General features: G+C 40.3%; 1 protein-coding gene across 4 annotated transcripts in view; it reads right to left on the reverse strand.

Moving 5' to 3' along the window:
• The window catches only part of epha7 (eph receptor A7), a 60557-nt gene extending 47300 nt beyond the window's left edge, over positions 1-13257 (reverse strand). For all 4 annotated transcript variants that reach the window (XM_035423323.1, XM_035423321.1, XM_035423322.1 and 1 more), the window contains exons 1-3: positions 13067-13257; positions 11148-11212; positions 8171-8840 (exon numbers count right to left, since the gene is read on the reverse strand). In XM_035423323.1, the coding sequence (XP_035279214.1) occupies positions 8171-8840; positions 11148-11212; positions 13067-13160 (829 nt within the window). In that variant the 5' untranslated portion in view covers positions 13161-13257. The remainder of the gene's footprint in view (positions 1-8170; positions 8841-11147; positions 11213-13066) is intronic.
• Positions 13258-20509: the final 7252 nt, after the last annotated feature.

Consider the following 20509-nt stretch of genomic DNA (forward strand, 5'->3'; position numbering starts at 1 on the left):
CACCTCAGGCTGCTCTCTAAAAAAAACCAAACACCGAGTACTTTTCAAGGTCGCATAACGCAAATATTTGTGGTACCTTAATTCCGACTAAATGTGTGTTTTATATTTCTATCCTAATGAAAGATGTTTTGCAGGTTTAAGAATTCACTCACCAAACTGTTTTTGCAAAAGGAAAAAGCTTTAACTGATATTGCAGGATAAGGAGAAAAAAGCAGTGAGCTTTGAATAGCCAAGAAGTTTCAACAAAAAGCTACTTTATGTGAATTCTGTCGACTCAGCTAAGAACAGGTAATTGTCCTTCTTTACCATGATCCACATTTGTTTCCGCTTAACAGAAAATACAACTGAAAAACACAACATCCTGCTGTCCGCGACAGCATGTACCATCACAGCATGTAAACCTGTACTACTGCAGTAGCATTTTTACAACAGCTGTGAACACTTGAACAACTGCCCTGCACTGTTTTCTATCCATGCTACTGTGCTGATTCAGTAAGTATAGCACAACTCCAAACAAAGGACACTTTAACATTAAATCAATTACATTACATAATTTATTGGACTTGTTCTGCCTGGACAGGAACTGAACAGTGTGTCCACAAAATGTATGTCCTCTTCCAGAAACTTCTCCACAGCTTCCATTCATCATGCGGTGTTAGGCTTTCCTAATGAATTCATCCTGATGTGGAAAATGTCCCTGCCTAATCGACTTTCTTTTAGTTCATTTAACTCAGAAGGGGTGGGGGTGTAGGGGGGCTTGGGGGAGGGGCGGTCACTTGCAGCAGAGTACGTGGAAGGTTCGGAAAGAACTTACGATGAAAGGGGTTTGAGGGAGAAAAGAGAGCCGGTTATTAATGGAGATGAAAGCGGAAGGGATAGGACCCCTGATGCCCCCCCCCCCCCCCCCCCCCCCCCCCGATGCCTCCCCCCTCACCCCCCACACCACGACTAATCGGCGGTTAAAAAAAATAAGTTGGAAAGCACGATTGGGAAAAAAAAAAAAACGTTAGGCTATCACCGGCTTGGCCCCTCGTCACCTCAGCCGTCCTGCTTCCGAAGGCAGGAGCAGCTGAACGTGGGGACGATGTCAAACCAGCCGTTTGACCTGTTGGCAGGCCCCCACCCGCCCCCGGGCGATGCACAAAGGGCCGTCGGCGTGCCCCCCCCCTCAGCAACCCCCCCTTCCACCCCTGCTCTCGGAAAGAGGGGGCGTCACTGCCGCGGGGACATGCATCATTCAGCGCGTTGGGGTGGTGGGGGGGGTCAGACGGGTCGTCACGTGAGGCCGGTAGGAAAGCGATCCGTCCGCGCGGAGCGCAACCCCCGGGCCCCCGGCCGCGGCCCCATTTAAATAAACGCTAACTACGCGGTTATGGATTATAATCATGATAATTAGGCCGGCTTGCTTGTCACATTTACATTAAGCGCTGCACTGCGGAGCTCTGAGCCGTTTCGATTATTTCCGCCAGTCGGCTTTAGAGTAAGACGTGTCAATCCTGCAGCTGCGGAGAATTTTGAAAAACGTCTTTATTTTTGTAACCGCGTGTTTTTCCCACCAAGAGCTGGCAATTAATTCCTTCGAGCTCCGTGCTTTTCCCCCTCACCAAACCTGGCACGAGCAGCACTGCACATACGTCTATAACACAGTACATTGCATTCTAGTGCATTTTCACTATTCTTCCAATGCCTCTTTAAAATAAATACAAATTAAATAACATTTTTCTTTCTCTGTATTGTTCGAATGGACGTGAACGTTAAAAGGTCACAGAGGGCGCATGATTAATACAATTACGATGCATTTTCGCCGTGTTTCAATTCCGTTTTAAAGGGAAATTGAACGTTCTCTGCCGTGTTTTTGTAGAAAGCCTCGCCGCGGAGCAAAGTCAAAGGGCACAGGGTGTTGCTAAAATGCTGAGCGGAGAGCCGCGGAATAATGAGCAAGCTATTCATTTTTAATGCTGGATTCAGTGTCACCTTTGCAAACGTATATCATTTCAGAAAACGTCTTCCTCGGACACAATGAAAGTTGGCCAGCTTTCATTTTCACAGAAAAAAATATTTCCATTATGTGTCCAGGCTTCAGATTGCATGCAAGACCAAATACGCAGTGTGGTAGTGAGTAGATTTCTTATATTGTTTTGATGCCACATATTGCATTTTCTCCCATAAACATTCACATTTAATTATATGGGCCATAGTAAATAGCAAACAGAACAATAAAATGAATTTTTATGGTTTTCATTTTTCATCACTGAAATCCAGCTCCCATTTTTTGCTTTCAATATAGGTCTAATAGATTTCTTGGGAAAGAGCTCCTCCTTATTGAGTTATGTCCACTTCGGACTGAGAAGAAATTTGGCCTCTGCCCCACAGAAGTGGTGAAAGCATTTTCTTCTTAGCTATTTCAAAAGCTGTAGAAACTCGATCGTATGTATATGGCTACAAAGTAGCTTTATATCCTATTTATATCTACTTTGGATTATGACTGTGGAAAAACAGAAACTGTGCTGTGGACTATTTAGGGGAAAAAAAACCCTATTTATGTCCTCGCTGGATTTCAGTACCGCAGAATTCATGGGGGAAGTAGGAACCCTCGATGACCGAAAAGTAATAATATAAACCGCCTGGGAACCTGAGCATAAAATGCCCAGCATGCATTTCAGCTTTTTCATCCAAACAGCGGTGCGTGTGCACACCGATTCAGATACTCGCATTAGTGCAAAAAGCACAAACCCTAAAAGGAGATGGACCTTTTGTGATTTTTTTTTTCTCTTCTTCTTCTTTCGCACGAGATGGCATTATCTCCAAGGTGATGCCCAGGTCTCTCATTGGCTATGCATAAGGTCAGTGAATATTAACTTCATTTACACTTGGCTGCAAACGTGCCGGCTGGCCACAATGGAGGCCTGCCTCTTCTGCTTAGTAACGTGAGCGCTGAGCTGACAGGACGCTGCCACTGACGGAAGATGGATGAGCGCGGCGGTTGACCCCGGGCGCCTAAGGAGTCACCTCTTCGCCCCCCTCCCCCCCCCCTTCCTCCCGCGAAACAAAAGCCCATTCCCAGCGGCTCCCCGGGCCCCTCATCCCCGGCTTGCGCTAACAGGTCTAGACGTTTTCATCGATCCCCGGTTCCATACCTCTTACAATCTTAAGCTTACTCTCTTTAGCTATCTAAACCTTGGCACAGATGTCTTTTTTGTAATTGCTCGCCGCTGTCTGTTGGGAAGGATGCGATCGGACAGGCGAACGCGGTGTCAGCGAAGACAATGTCTCGCCGTTTAGCGAGGTTTCCCCGTGGCATTTGGGTGAAAGTGATATGTGGCTGGCCGAGATCTTAACACCTTGCGAGCCGGCCCGGGAGGCCCCTATTGTCACCGCCGCCGCTCCTCGGAGAGCCTCTGAAAGGGTGGTTCTGCACTTCAATCTTCTCTTAAGGAGAAAATCAATAACTTATTACATAACCTTGCACTTTTTTTTCCCCCCTAACACCCAGAAGACAAAGAGAGGACTTTTTAAACGGGCTTAGAAGGACTCTGTAGCGTGAAAGCCCTCCAATTTTTCCCAGTGACTTGTTCTCCTTCTGTAAAACAAGCACATATCCCTATTTTTCTGTGTGTGGCTGTGTGTGTGTGTGTGTGTGTGTGTGTGCTTGTGGCGTATGTGTGTGTGTGTGTGTGTGTGTGTGTGTGTGTGTTAGAGTGTGTGTGTATGTTTGTTTATAACAACTGTGATTACAGGGCTAAGGCACATATGTTAATCTTATCCTGTGAAAATCACTTGCGTATGTATTTAAAACACACTAATGGCTATGCCACATCCTAAAATGAATGGTGACTGTAATTAACCACAGGGCACATATGTAGTATTTAACCATTTAGAAGTACGTATTTACCCATATATATATTTTTGCTTTGTAAACCCATTGCTTTAAACCCGCCAAAACGAAGACAGATGTTATCGAAGACCTTAAGTTTAAGAGGAATCAATAACACAGCTCACGCTGGCTGTCAGCGTGTCAGCTTTACTACACTGAAGACACAATGCCACATCTGTGTCATTTACCACGCTACCTGCCACCAGCAGCAAAACAGAGGAAAAAACTCCCCGTCACTGTGACAGAACAGCAACAGTGACACTGACGGGAGCCCAATCCATCAACCAATTATTTCAATTTCAAATGATTTAAGTCCGGGGGTATCCCCAGGGACTGACCACGTTCCCTCTTTAATTTACATTATTAAGCTCAGCAACACTTGTAATGGATTACCATTTGGAGCGCATACACACACCTTATCAATCAGGGAGGTGTCAAAGATTTGTGAGGAGTCCTGACTCCCGGTTCATTTGAAATGCTAAACGCGGCCTTCTCTGGGCCCGGGGCTGGGCCTTGCATCCCTGCTGCCGTGACACACCTAGCCTTTTGTGGTCTGTGGATGGGGCCTTCCCCTGAGTTTCTGCCCATCAATCACTTTCTGACTAACTTCTGTCCAAACCGCTGACTGTCTGGGGATTGATGGCGTCGGGTGTTTTCTTGACGTCGCGATATCTTCACGTTAATTTGAGTGTTAAAATGTAGGCTACTGATAGCCGAGATAAAACAACGCGTGGTCAATCTGTGCGAGGGGAGATATCACCGTCTTTTGGTAATTCACAGTCCAGTAGGCCGACTGTCACTAACTCATAGCTAGGAGATAGCAGTAAAATGTAATTGTGCCACATATAAAATTAAAGTGCATTCCTTGGATTGCGCAAAACGGGGAAACAAAGGCACTGATGGCTATCTGCGAGATTCCTCCATTTCAGTAAAAAGCCCACTGCTGAAGGAGACTTCAAATGAACAGCCTCCATGGTTAAGCAAGACTTTCATGTGTAAACACACTCTGCACATATGACAAGCCACATCAAAAGCCTCTTCCCCCCCGCCCAACACCTATAAAACAGTTCTTTCTGGCTGGGGGACAAATGAGACATGAGTGGATGCCAAAAGAAAAGAAGAAAAAAAAACAGGAGGAATCAGAAGAACGAGAAGAAAGAATCGACTGTTGTGTAGTGCTGATGACTCCCCGCAAAGAATCAGAGATAGAGAGGGACCTGAAAGACAAGCCGTCCCTCGGCCAGCGGCGATGAGTGACTTGATCACAACACACTCTGGAGGAGTCTCGCGCAGGCACGCGGAGGGGCGGGGCTCCCGGACAGGCGTGATTGACAGCTCATCCCTGCCACCTCTCCCACTCCCCACTCCTTCATATTTCAAGTGGGCTGCCGTACACTCACAATCATCTGTTGTGCGTTTGCGCCAGCAGGGGAAAATACGGGAGTTGTAAGAGAGACAGCGAGAACATAAGAGAAGAAGTGAGTAAGGGAGCCGGGGAGGAGTGGTGGGGGAGGCGCAGAAAGACAGAGTGGAATCACGTCCCAGAGGAAAGCTAAGGGGGGCCTATATGGACTGTAGTACGATCTGTACGCTCCGCGATAAAGGAAGATGCGGTAATTTAATGCCCTCCATTTCTAAAAGGTCTTTGTTTTAAAATGTTCTGCTACACTGTTCCACTGACATAGGCAATTTGGTATTTTCCCATCAATAGGATTCAACACTGATGGATTAAACACTCAGTGAGTATTCAATATCACGAAACGTCTAAAAACAACATTAGGCATATGAAATTCTGACAACAATGTATCATTTTAATACAGTTGACATAATCCCATAATAAATCCTCTATGGCACCATGGGAACAGAGATTCTTAACTCTGAACTAGAGCTGGGCAATATGATGATTTTATATCACCTCTGGTTTCAGGAATAATACACAGATTTTTCTAAAAACAGGTATGATTGCTAACAGTTTTGCTTGCTTTAAAAAACCTCAATTACGTGCAATGACATTTCAATCAATGGTGCAGAGTCCACCATTATACTAAAGAAAAACTGCAGTAAACCAGCATTGCAATTTCCACTACATTAGCCTACATTTATTTATTTATTTATTTATTTATTATTTCGTTATTTATTCATTTCTTTTTGATGCCTATGTTCACTTGTTGTAAATTCTGCATGGGTTTGTGACAGCATGATATCAATCCTGAACAATTTCAAAGTAGGCATGATTGCACTGTATACATGAAAGACAAAGGTACTTCTGTGAATAAATACAATTAATCAAAATTAGTGTATCAGTGCTGAACCGTGTATAAATACCTAAGTGAAGGTGTTAAGGTCTTCTTAGTTCATTTAGTGAAACAGTAAAAACCTGATCATACTATGATTATTACTTTGTTTCTCAACCATATTAACGCAACATAATATTGAGTTATGTATTGTGTATCATCCAAACATCAGAAAAAAAAGGCAAATGGCTTATTGGGCATGCTGCCGACCCTTACTTTCCAGAATTAGAATGGTGGAATGAATGCCTAGGCAGGGTGTTTTTTGTGTGTTTTTTTCTTTCTTTCTTTATGAAGATATTCAAGTTGTTCCAAAGCAGTTACATTTACCTAATTGAAGCCTTACAGCAAAACGGACAGCTTCAATTATAATTTTTCTTCATTGGATAGGATTGCTTAATTGCTCGGAAGGGCTACAGTTCAGTTCTTCGTGCCCTTCCTCTTGTTCAGTGATTCCCATTCAGTTGAGCAGCTTTCTAATTTTATATAAAGCAAAGCCATTACGTTGTTTGTACTCAGTCGGTAGATCATGCAATGCCCTCAGCTGCTCGAGAGACACACGAAGCAGACAATGCATGTCTTGCCATTTATGTATTTATTCTATAATAACCAGAAATGACCAGAAAACCCTCTCTTTCTGACCATTATGCTCCCTTGGTTTCTGAATCAGTTCTTTGTTGTTAAATTACCTCTCAAAACATTAGCTGCAGCATGGCAGTGGCAGCCTGCTAGGTTTTTATAAAGTATAATACATTTATGAAGCACCCTTCACATGGCAACTTGTGATAAACGTGTAGCACAAAAGCTGCATGGACTACTAATTTGCTCTGGGAGACACGCTGCTCAATTATTGCTGGTTTGCGTACTTCATGAGCTGCTCCGGTGAAGGGAACCCATTTTACACACAAAAGGTTGTCTGACAAGACAGGCCACTTAAAACTCCAGAGGCTAAATGCTTTCCTTTTTATTCACTGGGATTTTTATGCGGGAAGTCAGGTGGGCACCAAAAACAATACTTTGCTCCAATGCAGTGACCTGAAGTATTTTAATCCTAATTGCCGGGCAATTTGGATAACAAAAAAATAAAATAAAATAAAATAATGACAAATAAATAAAAACTAAAAATGCACATGCACAAGACTGTACACTCCACACGTTTATGGAGTTCCCTTTAAGACCCTCTATACTGTATTGTAGCCCACAGTCTACATGCCACAGGGAGGTGGTTATTTGCTTTGCTTCTCTGTCAGGGTCATTTTGGAGAGAGGCTGAGGGATATTGAAAGATTGCCTGGACTTCCTCCAGACCTGTGTATTGTTTGGCTGACTGCCAGCGAGAGAAACACTTTTGCAGAAGAACACAGAGCTAAACCGAAGAGCATGTTATCATTTAATCCCAGTGTCAACAGAGTAACTGCAGAAATTAAGAGCCTGGTAATCAAACGATTAACATGGATCCCAATTAGAACACGAAGAATCCCACACCCCCATACTTTATCCTTCATTATGCTGTCAAATGGGCAAAACAAATTATGTTTGCTATCACAATTTCCTAACATGACCTTACTTGTCAATTGCATGTTTGACTGAATTATCCTTTCTAGAATTAGCAAGTCAAATTTTCTGCACAACTGAAGAAAAAGCCAGGATGTGAAATGGGATTTAATATGCAGATGTTAATATGAAAAAGATGAGGAAAATGCTCCCATTACATTCACTTCTCAAATAGGCTATATGTTTCTAAAAATAGAAAATAGTTTGCTGACTGAATTGACTACTTCTATATTTAAGCGAATTTCATATTTATTTTTTTCATATATAATTTTCCTTCTTGGCCAAGTTCCAATGTGCTGCCGAACTGAAGAAAAACCCACCAAGCTCGAGTAACATTCTTTGGGCAGATACATTGTACTACATGTAGGCTCAATCTAAATTTGGTCTACACAGTATTGGAAGAGCTTACCATCGTGAGGGCAATTGCATTTGAATGAAATTTCTATACTCACGTTCGCACGCATCACCCTTCTGGTGAAATCCAGCTTTGCAGATACATTTCCCAATGGGCACCAGCCATTCTCCCTCAGCGCTGCAGTGCATCTTGGGGGAATTGTCGGCCTCCTCCTCGGCGTCGCTCACGCACGTCCCCTCCACTTCCACCAGGGAGGAGAACTCCGACCCGGTCACCGTGTCCGGAAAGGTGGCCAGGTTCTCAATGATAGACCAGCACTTCTTGTAGTACACCTTGACGGACACCAGGGCGATGCAGGCCCCCACGTCCTGAAAGGCAAGGTAAAACCCCCGCCTGGAGAGAGGCCCGATTATGCGCACTTCGGTGTTCAGCTTCATCTTCCTCTCCCCCAGGTCTCCCTGGGTGAAGCTCTCGTCGGCGGCAATAGTGTCAATTTTCACGTACTGGCTCTCTCGTATATTCCTACCGACCTCGGACTCGGTTTCCTGGTAATACAGGTTGAACGTCTCCTTGCACGTCCCCACCACACCTGGTAGACTGTTACAATCCCTCAAGGTGAACTTCAGTTCCACAAAAATCCTCTGGGCATCGCCCTTCTCTATCCAGTTAGTCCGAAGCCAGTTGTTCTGATTGGGCTCCATGACCTGGCAGACCTGGTAGGTGCGGATGGGGGTATAGTTTTCATCTAGTCCACTGATTTCTTCCCACTGAAAGACAAGGACAGGAGTTTGACATTTGATGCCATCCGAACACTTACCCTAGGGGTTCTACCCCAACATTCTCTGAAGACATAATATAGTTCAAAGATGCACAACTCCCTTCCCAGCAGGCTAGTCTGTATGCTGGTTTTTGTTCCGAGCCACTTAATCTGGCTTCACTTCCAAACAGCTGTACACTGAAATGCTGGTCCACACCTATATCAGGATACAGCAAAACATTTTCATTAAAGATATGTGAAATGATATGTGCAGTCTGCCATTGTAGCTCAGTTTATGAAAAAATGTAAGACCAAGTAACTGTTGGGCAAATTAAATAATTAACAAAAGAAGTCAGCATGAAATTCTGAAACAGACTGGTCCTCAACCTGCCCCCCTGCTGTAGTTTAAAAGAAATAATCAATGGACAGTGCACAGGCTAGAGAAAGAATATAGCCTATGTCATGTTTTGTTAATATGAGTTTAACTGTGAACTCCAATTCTTCAGTTAATGATAATGGTGTCCATTCCCTATCTGTATGTTTCAAGATCCTAGTTCCAGCTTCAACATTTTGCGAAAACAGCTATTAGGCACATGCAGTAGTATCATGGAAAAACACTGAACTCCACTGTGCATTTCTAAGATTTTGGCTATTTCTGCTTAGTAAAGTGCCAAACTTAAAAATAATAATAATAATGACATCCACCTATTCTCTCCCAAAAGTATATTGTTTGTTACAACACAAAATTATATACCGGATTCATTCAAAGTTGCATTAAATAAACAAATAAACTAAAAACTTGTATTTCTCTGAGTCATCAAATTGTGGAATAAGAATAACAATAAAAGGAAGCAATCTATTCTGTTTACAGTTGACAGTAATTCATCATGTACTATGCACTATTTTAAAAACCATTAAGCTGTACCATTAACCAGATAAATTACCATAAAAATACATAAGCCTGTTACCCATAACACCTGTTTCCATTAGAAAATTCCAATAATCTACATCACAGAGGAATGCTAACACAGGCTAATGGGAGAACATAAAATATACTGCTTGGCATCCATCTTGTATCATAAAGGTTGCAGATTGGGGTTTGAAAAAACTACAAATTACTGTTTCAAGGACACATCTAGGATATCCTATGCATTTATCCATAAGAAGTGCCAGTGTAATAAAGCATTAGAAATAACTTTTTTTTTTTTTTTTTTTTTTACCAAGAAAGAACGTTTTTTTCTTTCTTGGTAGCCAATTAGTGCCTGTTCCATTGGAACAAGGCATTGGATTCATTTTGAATAAGGAAGTGAAGTGTGTTTTACTTGTCTTCATTACAACATTTGTTGTTTATTAAAGCTTGGTATAAAACAGCTGTTTAGTGTATCACAATGGTGACGTAACTAAGACCTTAAACCCATTCTTGAACTTTAAGGCCAAAGTATTTTGTAGTCAAAATAAAATCAGGCCATAAGTCAAATCCCAAAGACAAAACTAGCAACAACCCTCCGCACAAATGCCACCAACAGCCTGGACTTCTGGAATGCCATCTCTATTGACCTGATTTACATAAACAAACATTGTGCACAAATGGCCTTTCTCAGACCCAGAGTCCAAGACTCTAAGCAAATTTCAAAGAATGTCTACAGGAGAGGAGATTTCCTTCTCTATGTAGTGACTACTTTCCTTGAGTCGGGCAGAAGCAGTTCACAAATCACAAATTATTACTTATTATCTCGAAAACCCCCATTTTCCAGCAGAAACACTATGTGGGTCAATTCAAAACTATTTTCTATGTGGGTTCTATTTTCAAAACAATCATAGAATACTGTTAATACATACGCAATATGTCATAAAATTATCTATTTAACTGGGTTGTCTGATAAATAGCTTAAAGCTTCTTACTAACTTTCCAGTAATTAAATATTCTCAACACATACTTAGCAAAACGAATCACTTCATACTGACACCATATCAAGGATGCGATACGAGCGCTCAATTCACGGATCAGTGTAGTTGCCATGCTGCTCCGCCTATACAACTTTGCTATATAGTAATGCGTTGTAACCATCCCCATGGTATTATTAAATAGGCTACATAATTAAACCAAACCCCGTTTAGAACTGTATCGCCTTGACTTAACTGTAGTTCACGGAAAACAATGCAACAATGAATTGAGAAGACTGGATTCTGAAGAAGTTGAGGCAAGACACCAGTGCATTTACCCAGAAAGAAAACTGAGATGAAAAAATATTTCGGTAGGCCTTCATTATATAGGTTACTCACGTATGATACAGTAATTTAGTAATTTAGTACTTACCCCACTAGGAGGAGAGGAAATCCACTCCAGCTCTGTCTGCTGAGCTTTAGAATCCAACAGGATCACTAACGGCAAAATAAATAAACAAATAAATAAATAAATAAAGAGAATGGAATTAATAATGTATTTCCCTGTGGAGCATTGTGCCCTATCGTAAAATGTATGAAAAATATCAATTCGCGGCAATGCTAAAAAGAATATAGTTCATCGTCCGTCTCCTAAGGTGATTAATGTGCAATTATAGAAAAAACAAATGGACACATACACTGCAGTAAATCAAACACTTCATCTGCCATGCCTTGACACCTGCTCTTCTAGTAAAACATGCAGTTGCTCGAGTGAGACGTGCTATACATTTCGGAAGACACGCAACAATAATATGAGGTCTCATTCAAGTGCATGTTTTTTGTCTCAATTCAGTTCCCTGCGAGGGACCTACTCATTTTGCTAGTTCAGCCAGTGATGTTCCTGAAACAATACCGTCACATTTACTCGTGGAAACTAACATCATCATCGCCACCAATTTGTTGCAACTTGGTCTGCGGTACCGATTTAGAGTGAATGTGTAATACCAAAAATGTTAGAGGGCAAAAACACCTGCTTTCAACGCCGCGACATAACAAAGCAAGAACGCGTTTTAATCGGAATGCATTAGGCTATATAGTACAGCGCCGAAACCCTGAATTATAACAATGACATAATTAAGATGATAAAAAATAACTTTTAAAAAATACCCAAGCAAAAAGTGAAAAAATATGCCCCTGTATGTGTAAAATCGGGGGCTCTGTTCTAGATTGAGTGATTCTTTTTTTCCATGAAGACTGTCGAATGATTGGAGCGTGCTTTACTTTTTCAATCTCTGTTTGAAATAGCATCCTTTCCTGAAATACCTGTATAACTGAAATTCCATGGGGTATAGTATCAGCTAAACGCAGTGGCTGACATTATTTACTTCACGTGTTAATTTTATTAGAATATGGTGATATCTCAATAATATTTAAAATGTACTATATAATGTAGGCTACATTCACTGTTAGCCAACTCATATGTTTGAATGCCCAGTGTACGCAGCAGCATGACCTAAAAATGATTAAATGCAAGCTATGCATTTGTAGTGAAGGTCAAAACAGCATTTGGCAATATGACACCTAATCAAGTAGGTACACATAAACAGTGGTATTTCCTAATCATGCATCCCACGGACATAATTTATTTATTTATTTTTGTTTTAAATAGGGAATATCGCTTCACCATTAGCTGAGACTTGACAGTCGTTGAGATTCCCCATCAATAGCAGTGTGACATACTTTTAATTGCGTTCTGCTTCGGTTTAATCTCTTTCGAAAACGATATTTTAAAAAACCCCACCGTAATATGACACATTTACGAAGCGTCTGAGTTTTATTTTCTTGGTAGGAAGGACGGAGTCGTATGTGGCAACATTTTTGCAGTTTAATCTGATCATTGATGAGGCTACTACTGTGCTTTGAGAAGGGCAGTCTTTCGGAACTCCTGCTAACACGTAGCTTGCTATTTAACTCCAGATTGTCAAAAAACTAGAATTTGAGCCGAGTTAACTTTCTGAAATTAACATTTCCTTTTAGTTCTCGTATGCAATGGTTCAGCATTCGCTGTCATTGATAAAAGAGTGCTAAAATACGACCAAACACTTGCCGTAAGCCTACTGTTATTATTTGTAAATAACAGACTACTACAAGCTCTACATTCTCATTCAGCTCATAAGTGCAGTTTTCAGTATTTCAATGTGCTGTCATTACGTTTGGAGTAGGCTATCTGTCTCATTTGAACGCCGCAACGCATGTAGGCTATAGTTTCAGCTCTTGCTTTATATATCACTTTACCACAGTCGAGTCAATGTTCAGCATGCAAGGATGAGGAGAGAAAACTTTAGCGCTTACCTTCTTTCGTATTTTGTGCTATTCCTAGGTTCGTGTAACAACATAAATGAAGGCAAAATGTAATCCACAGGCAAGGAATCGATGTCGAAACCATGGTGCGTTTGGAAGTTATTGTCGCTAGTCAGTATGCGCTTTTCCACCACAACGCTTGCTTGCCATTGACGACGCTGAACGAGCTCTGAATAAACGGCTTATCCGTCCCTCACTCAAATAGCATCGGCAGCAATGGGGCGGAGACTGGAGCATACCCTACGTCTGTCATGTAGAATGACAGAGGGAATAGCCACACAATGCAAGAGAAACTGACCCAGCACCATCCTTCTGATGAATGGATGCGCAGTGGAGGCGGGTCTTAATATTTCGGACAAGAAGAAAGAAAGCGCGGACGTGTGTCTAAAATTTGGACTACGCTGTTTGCTGTGGTACTTTCAGAACAAAAGAGACAAAAACTCAAAATTTGTCAAATCCTAGTCGTCATAATTTAAATAACTTTACTCATCATAGCAATCAAGGACAAGGTATATTTGCTTTACTGTCTCTTCTTTTTTTGGTGTTGAACCACTTGAATCAAGTCCATTTCTTATTTTATTTTAAAATGAGATTAATTTTAGCTTGTTCAAAAATGTGTAATATGCCAGTAATACATTGTGTAATACATGTAGGCAACATGCACTGTCTTCAAATAGCTGACTGAGATGACAAAAAAAGAAGTAAATAAAAAGTTAAAATTCCTGAACATTAGATAGGGAATTTATTATCATTAACAAAAGGCATAGGTTGTTAAGGACAATATAGCCAACCATAAAGCTGACAATAAGTAAAAATGAAGTCAACTTCACATTTTTGTACAATATCCTAGGAGAACGCTCCATCTTACCACTGCGCTTATTTTTTCAAGGTTAAGGAGAAAATGGACAATTGGCACTTGGTTATACTTACTGTTTTATTATTAGTTTAATATTGATTTAATTCCTGAAAGGTAAATTACCCTAATGTGAACACTGTTTATTCATCATAAGAATTCTCTGAAGTGTAGGTGTTATGTTACTGGAAAATAAAATGTGTATGTATTTTTTAAGTTCAGTACAATGTATACTCAAATGGTTATGCTCCACGGATCATAATTTCCACTGTAAAAATTTAAGAAACATCAATGATCTGCGTTAGTTCTGGAGTGATGTTCCTCATTTCTGCGAAACACTATGAAGTCATTGGGATTATTGAAACATTAAAACAAGCACAGCGGAGACATTGAACATTGAAGTGCGTGTTTGTTCAGAAGCACCATCAAAAAGTTGGCAGCAGAGACAGCATGTCTGTGAAACAGGTTCTGGCCCAGTTTTTGAAATACCCTTTTGACTTTTTTTCATTTTATTTTTTTTTCTCAGATGGAGTTTTTTGTGTGCAAATCAGGAGTAGTGATATTGTTATTTTTGTCTGTAATTCTACTCTATAGCTACAGAACATTCCACACACAACCAAATCTACTGCAATTAAGTAGCGGGGCGTGCAAAGAAAATGAAAGATTTAGACTGGCTTGTCAATGACTCAGAAGGCTTAAGCATCCTGGAACCGTCTCCTTAATCTTCCAAAAAGGTCGCAAATATTAATTTGAGGTCTAAATTCAGAATTAGACAACAGCTTGAATACTTGCAGTGTTTCTCTGTGACAGTCCGTCTTTTTTTTGTGTCAGAAGCTCAGTGGTTTGAATGAAAAGAGCCATTAAGATGGGTGACTGCAGAATGCTTCCCTCCCTCAGGCCTCAGTTTTGCCGACATCAGTTGACAAGAGAAAGATAGCAAGTTTGTAGTCTTTAGAAGGTGACCTTAAGATAAAGTTTGGGCTATGGGACCTCATCATCTTATTCATTAGTCTGACATTGCTGCGTGAGAGAATTGCGACGCAAAGATTGAACTGCGGGGGGTTCCGAGTAATGCAACATAATCAAGATAAACACAAAGCACAATTAAAAAAGTGCAAGTCAATTTCCAGTCGCTCAGACGACTTTGCAAATTATGTATAAATTAAAGTACAAAACAATTAATTATCACCTTACACATAATGCATTTTTTGCAGGTCACAAATTAAACTCCATTACCCTGTACAAGCAAAACAACTGTAACGATGACTTTGCAAATATTGATTAATAAACTGTAGATATCACAAATGGACAGAAGTAGACAAGGACTTCCTTCAATGTTTATTATCCTCTATTTTTATCCTGTTTATAATGCAGATCATTGTGAGTCCTGTTTATCCTTGATGCGTGGGTCCGTACAGAAGTCTACCTTTTGCTCAATTATTACAGTACTAAACTGTTTTAAAGTTACTTTAATTACACAATATGTTGGATGAATGAAAATGATTACTTTATGAGATAAATGGTGTTTATAAATGTTAATATATGCTAAAATTAAGAAATTGTGACAGACTGATATTAGTCATTTAGTGTATTAATTCAAACCTCGCTGATAGTATTCACTGTTTCTCTGTCAACAGTAGATTACCCTTTGCATTTTTTTGTTATTATTATCATTATCATTAATTTCGTCTTGAATATTCATAGCCAACATGCTGCTCATTAACATTCACGCTGTGTTTATCCTGAATTAGTTGTGACAGGGCCAGGCACCACAGTTCTTTCCATTATAGCACAAGGCATTCCACTGCTTTAGTCGGTGAATTGGGTCAGTACTGGAAGAAAAAGGACCAGAAAAGCAATAGCATACATACATATAGGCAAAATTTATCTGTGATTATTATTATTTATTTTTTTTTTTTTAAGGAACAAAGTTATTTCTTTTCAAGAATCCTGCACACGAGGAACCAACCACAGAGCTTATTCAACCCCACCTTTCCCTGGCTACAATTTTATTTACACGGCCCCTTTTTGCTTTGTCTTTGGTAATCACCTATTCGTCATGTATGACATTGCGATTTGAAAAGTCACGTTACATATTTCAGAGCAGCTATCAGGTGCCGTAATGATGGCATGTCCGCAGAGAAGAGGCATCAGTTGGTTAATGCACCCTGATTAAAGTGAAAATGAGAGTCTGCAAGTATGTGAGAGTGGGGAGAGAGTTTAAAAGTTCAAGGCAAATCACTGGATGGAGACCGGATGCCTTTAATTGCCTAGTTGTACTGTGGCTAGTTCACAATAACATAACCTGACAGTACGAATTGTGTCCATATTGACTGCTGTTTTCATTCATTGTCCATTAACATCAACATATATACAGTCCAAAAGATTAACTAGTACAATCTCACTCATGATTTATCATCTGTTTGTCCATTCTACTATTTGAATGAATTAATCTATTGACATATAAATCCATAATTTACAAAAATAACAAACTCATCATAAATTAATTAAATTTTAGACCCCAACTTCTACTTTTTAACTTTTACTTTACTATACATGCAACAGAGATTTGTTTTGTATCTGTTTCCACAAAATTTACTTCGATGGGAGCATCCTTGAAGAATCTGGTTGGTTCTATTCAACTCAGAATCAGACTGTGGGGTGAAAACAAAAAAATAGAGATGCAACATTTTGGACTGTGGCAAGTGCATGTGTCTGCATGCACGTACACACACACATGCCCACGCGCACGCATACATGCACACATACACACACGCACGGACACACACATGCACATACGCATATACGCACACACGCACACACACACATACACAGATACATACACAGACACACACACACACACCGTCTGTTCTCTAATTTACGTCACTACCCACACATTCAACCAAATAATTTCTCATTTACAGTCTTTTCATCGGCTCCAGCATGTGGTACCATCTTGTCACAGGCTGATTTTTGTGTTGAGGAATTTTTAAAAAGAGCTGTTTGTGTGCATGTGTGTTTGTGTGTAGCCGCATGTGTGTGCGTGCGAGTGAGTGCGTGTGTGACTGTGTGTATGTGTGTGTGTGCGTGCCTGACTATGTGTGTGCATGCCTGCCTGTGTGTGTGCATGTGTGTTCTAGATTCATTTGATGAGTTTTCTTCAGTCAGTCCATTATATAATTTTATATTGTTTACTAATTTGCACTGATTGTCAGTGTTTGCTGAGATTCAGTGATTTATTGGTGCATATCTTATTTACACAAGTCATTCCATATATAATTCAACCTGTGTTGTTGTTTTTTTTCTTTTGTATTGGCTTTGTTTGTACTGTCTCTATTGGTATTGGTGAATATCCTAGTATTAGATGTTACTGTATATGAAGCTGAGAGAGGCAATGGCTTTTTTCATATCGACTGAAGAACTCTGAAGTTTTCACATATTGTCATGAAAATAACAATGAATTTTATTAGAGTATATACCATTACAAAAGCTAAAATTAAAAACTAGAAGCAAAGACCGCATAACCAAATGTGAAACTGTTCTTTTCCATGAATAAGTAGAGGTTAAATTGCATTCCAAATAGTTTATCACATCAGATTACGCATTTGTTTATTCTTTGGTCCAGTTTCCAGTGAAATTGGGTCTGTGCCTCCAGATTTTTCTCATCAGCCGACAGAGACAAGCAGCACTTTTTTATAGTCAAGAATCCAATCAAATCTGGTTGGAACATATTTTTTACACTGAGTGAAGAGCTGGGTCCTGTGGCTGTTGTCAATCTGTGTGTGTATGTGTGCATGTGAGTGTGCGTGTGCATGTGTGTGTCTGTATGCATCTGTGTGTTCGTTCGCCTGTGTGTGTGCCTGCCTGTGCATGCGTGCATGTGTGTATGTGCACGCGTGCATGCGTGTGTGTGTACGCACGCATGCATGTGTGTGCGCGTGCATGCATGTGTGCGTGTGTGCACGTGCTTGCGTTTGTGTGAGTGTGTGTGTGTGTGTGTGTACACGTGCATGCGTGTGTGTGTGTGTGTGTGTGTGTGTGTGTGAGTGCCTCCTTCCAATAGACTCCCTGTGTGTGTGCAGAGGAGCTTGGGAGCACACCAAAGCAGGAAGCAGCAGCCCGATCCAGGACCGGAGGCAGGAGTGGCAGCCGGCTCTTTTCCTCCGTTCCCCATGGGAAAACACCAAACTGGGATTTAGTCGCGCGTCAAAGTAAGAACACAGAGGTTGCATTGGCAGACAGTTTAGAACTTTTTATAGACCGGCAATATGGAAAGGGACCCCCGTAGGAAATCTTAAGTGTTGAAAAATCCCTGTTATTTTTGTGGGGCAACTCACACCCATTTGCACTTGACACTGTTTTGTTGATATAATCACAGTCCCAACTGCATCTGTTCCTGTCTGATAAAAACATGTATAGATATTATTACAGTAGAAAAATAAATAAATAAAAATAAAAATTCTAAGCTTCAGTGAAGACCCTCTGAATCACGTTGTTTTCAAAGGGATGAAATAAATATGTAGCTCATTTTTATGCCAATGGTAGCAAATAATATAAAATAAAAATGTCTATGACAAATAAATCTCTTGGAAACAAGAAATATTGAATTAGTTCCAGATTGGTTGAGTCTTAATTGCAGTATAATGCATTTTCTCTCTGGCTTATTTTGGAGATGTATGTAGGAGGGTTTTTTTTATCCTAATGAAAACAACTTATTCATGAAGCTATGTTACTGTGAAACCTTCCATATTACTGAAAACAATTACAATATTTTTAAGCAAATATGAATTGCATAAGTGATCCAAAATAGTTAAAAATCTGAGATTCTAGCAGAGTCATTTTCATATGTAATAGCCTGGTTATGTGTCAATAAGCAGAGCCAGTGATGAGACATCACTCCAGCATGAAAAACAATTTACTCTTATCTGTAATTTGATTACACAATGAACAGAATTCTGAAATGCAAATTGCAGGCGCAGTAAAAGATTAATTGAAGTCGGAAACAATTTGAAAAAAAAAAAAAATCACCAGGGAAAGACATTAAACTCATTCTACAATCAATGTGGATATATAAAAATGGCCAACTCTCAACCCCCATCCCCCCTGAACCAGCCACACAAAAATATCGTACATAAAAGATAAAAATGTGTTATCAGTTTAAATATGCTTCACAATACAATGAAGGAAATTACAATAGGAAATTAATTTGGTTAATTCAGTATTATATTTCCATGCAAACAAGACAAGTATAATTGTTTGTTTATCATATTCTGTGTTATTTGAGGAATATGCTTAAACATCTCTCCTCATTTCTTGTTTTCTTTTTTAACTTCCTGCTAATATGTAGTTGACAACCAAATGCAACTCATGAAAGGCTGGCTGCAACAGTAGTAGGCCCCAGGAAGTCATCCCCGATGACTGAGCTAGTTTTGGGGTCATTTGTCTTTCAGAGTCTCTGTGGTACTTGTGGATTCCTGAAGTGACGGATGAGGACAACCAGACATCCAGCAGCACGGAGCAGCCCGGCTTTGGTTTCCACGGCACCTTTTATGTGGCCAGGATCTGATTGGTTGTCTTGGGCTGATGTTGCTTCACTGTATACTTTGCCATGATTTCACAAAGGCCTCCATCTTAAACTGTAAAGGTCTGCGTGTCACTGTGTACGTCTGGGTGAGCAATAGACCACATGCCACTTTGTTCAAAAATAGGCAAATAATTCTATTTTTGTTGTTTGAATGAATGGTGGGGAAGGAGTGTTGCTTGTGATTAGCATGCAAATATGTTTAAGGGGACAAACTGGGGAATGTCAGTTTGTATTTCGCATATATTTATGGTTTTGCATACTTGACATCAATTTTCATTGTGGCTCGCACTGCTGCTCAGAAGTGAAGATCACATCCAGTGCAGAAGAAATGTTCTCCAGTATATGTGGCCAATGTGCTTCATCTGCCATGTGATGAAATAACAGTCCTTTGAGTATGAAAATGTGAAACCACGGAGACACCACACAGAAGGAATTTAGGATGGACACTTTTTCAGACCCAGAGATATTTCAATTACACCTTCTGTTCAAGTCCATCAGTACCCTGGATAAATGTACAATATGCTGTTCTGCTTAAATTCCAGTGTATCTGATGAGAAACTATAATGTTCAAATGGTACGGCGCTGATTAATAACTATTAAGTTTCCAACCAAAGCTTTGAAGAGCTGTGATAAAAATCTTTCACGATGAAAATACCCATATCCCTTGCCTAACTCACAATTGGAATAGCATTCATTTTCTGCTTCAAAGATGTTGATTAAATAAAATATTTTGTTGACATTAATTAAATGTATGTCTAAGTAATGTTCCAAACACATCACTTGATTTTGTACATCAAAAACAGGGTTCTTGGCTGCTGAGTGATTCAGTTAATCACCAGTCCCGAGCACAGGCCCCACAGTAAGTATAGGTTTATTTGATGCATCACCAGTTTGTATCTGGGCTATGTCATTATCTGACTATGAACTGGAGTCCATTGTGGCATTACACAATGGCATCATCCCTCGGGGGCAGGCTAGGCTGAAGACAGCAATTGTC

The sequence above is a fragment of the Anguilla anguilla genome, chromosome 6 (genome assembly GCF_013347855.1).
Source record: "Anguilla anguilla isolate fAngAng1 chromosome 6, fAngAng1.pri, whole genome shotgun sequence".
Lineage (NCBI taxonomy): Eukaryota > Metazoa > Chordata > Actinopteri > Anguilliformes > Anguillidae > Anguilla > Anguilla anguilla.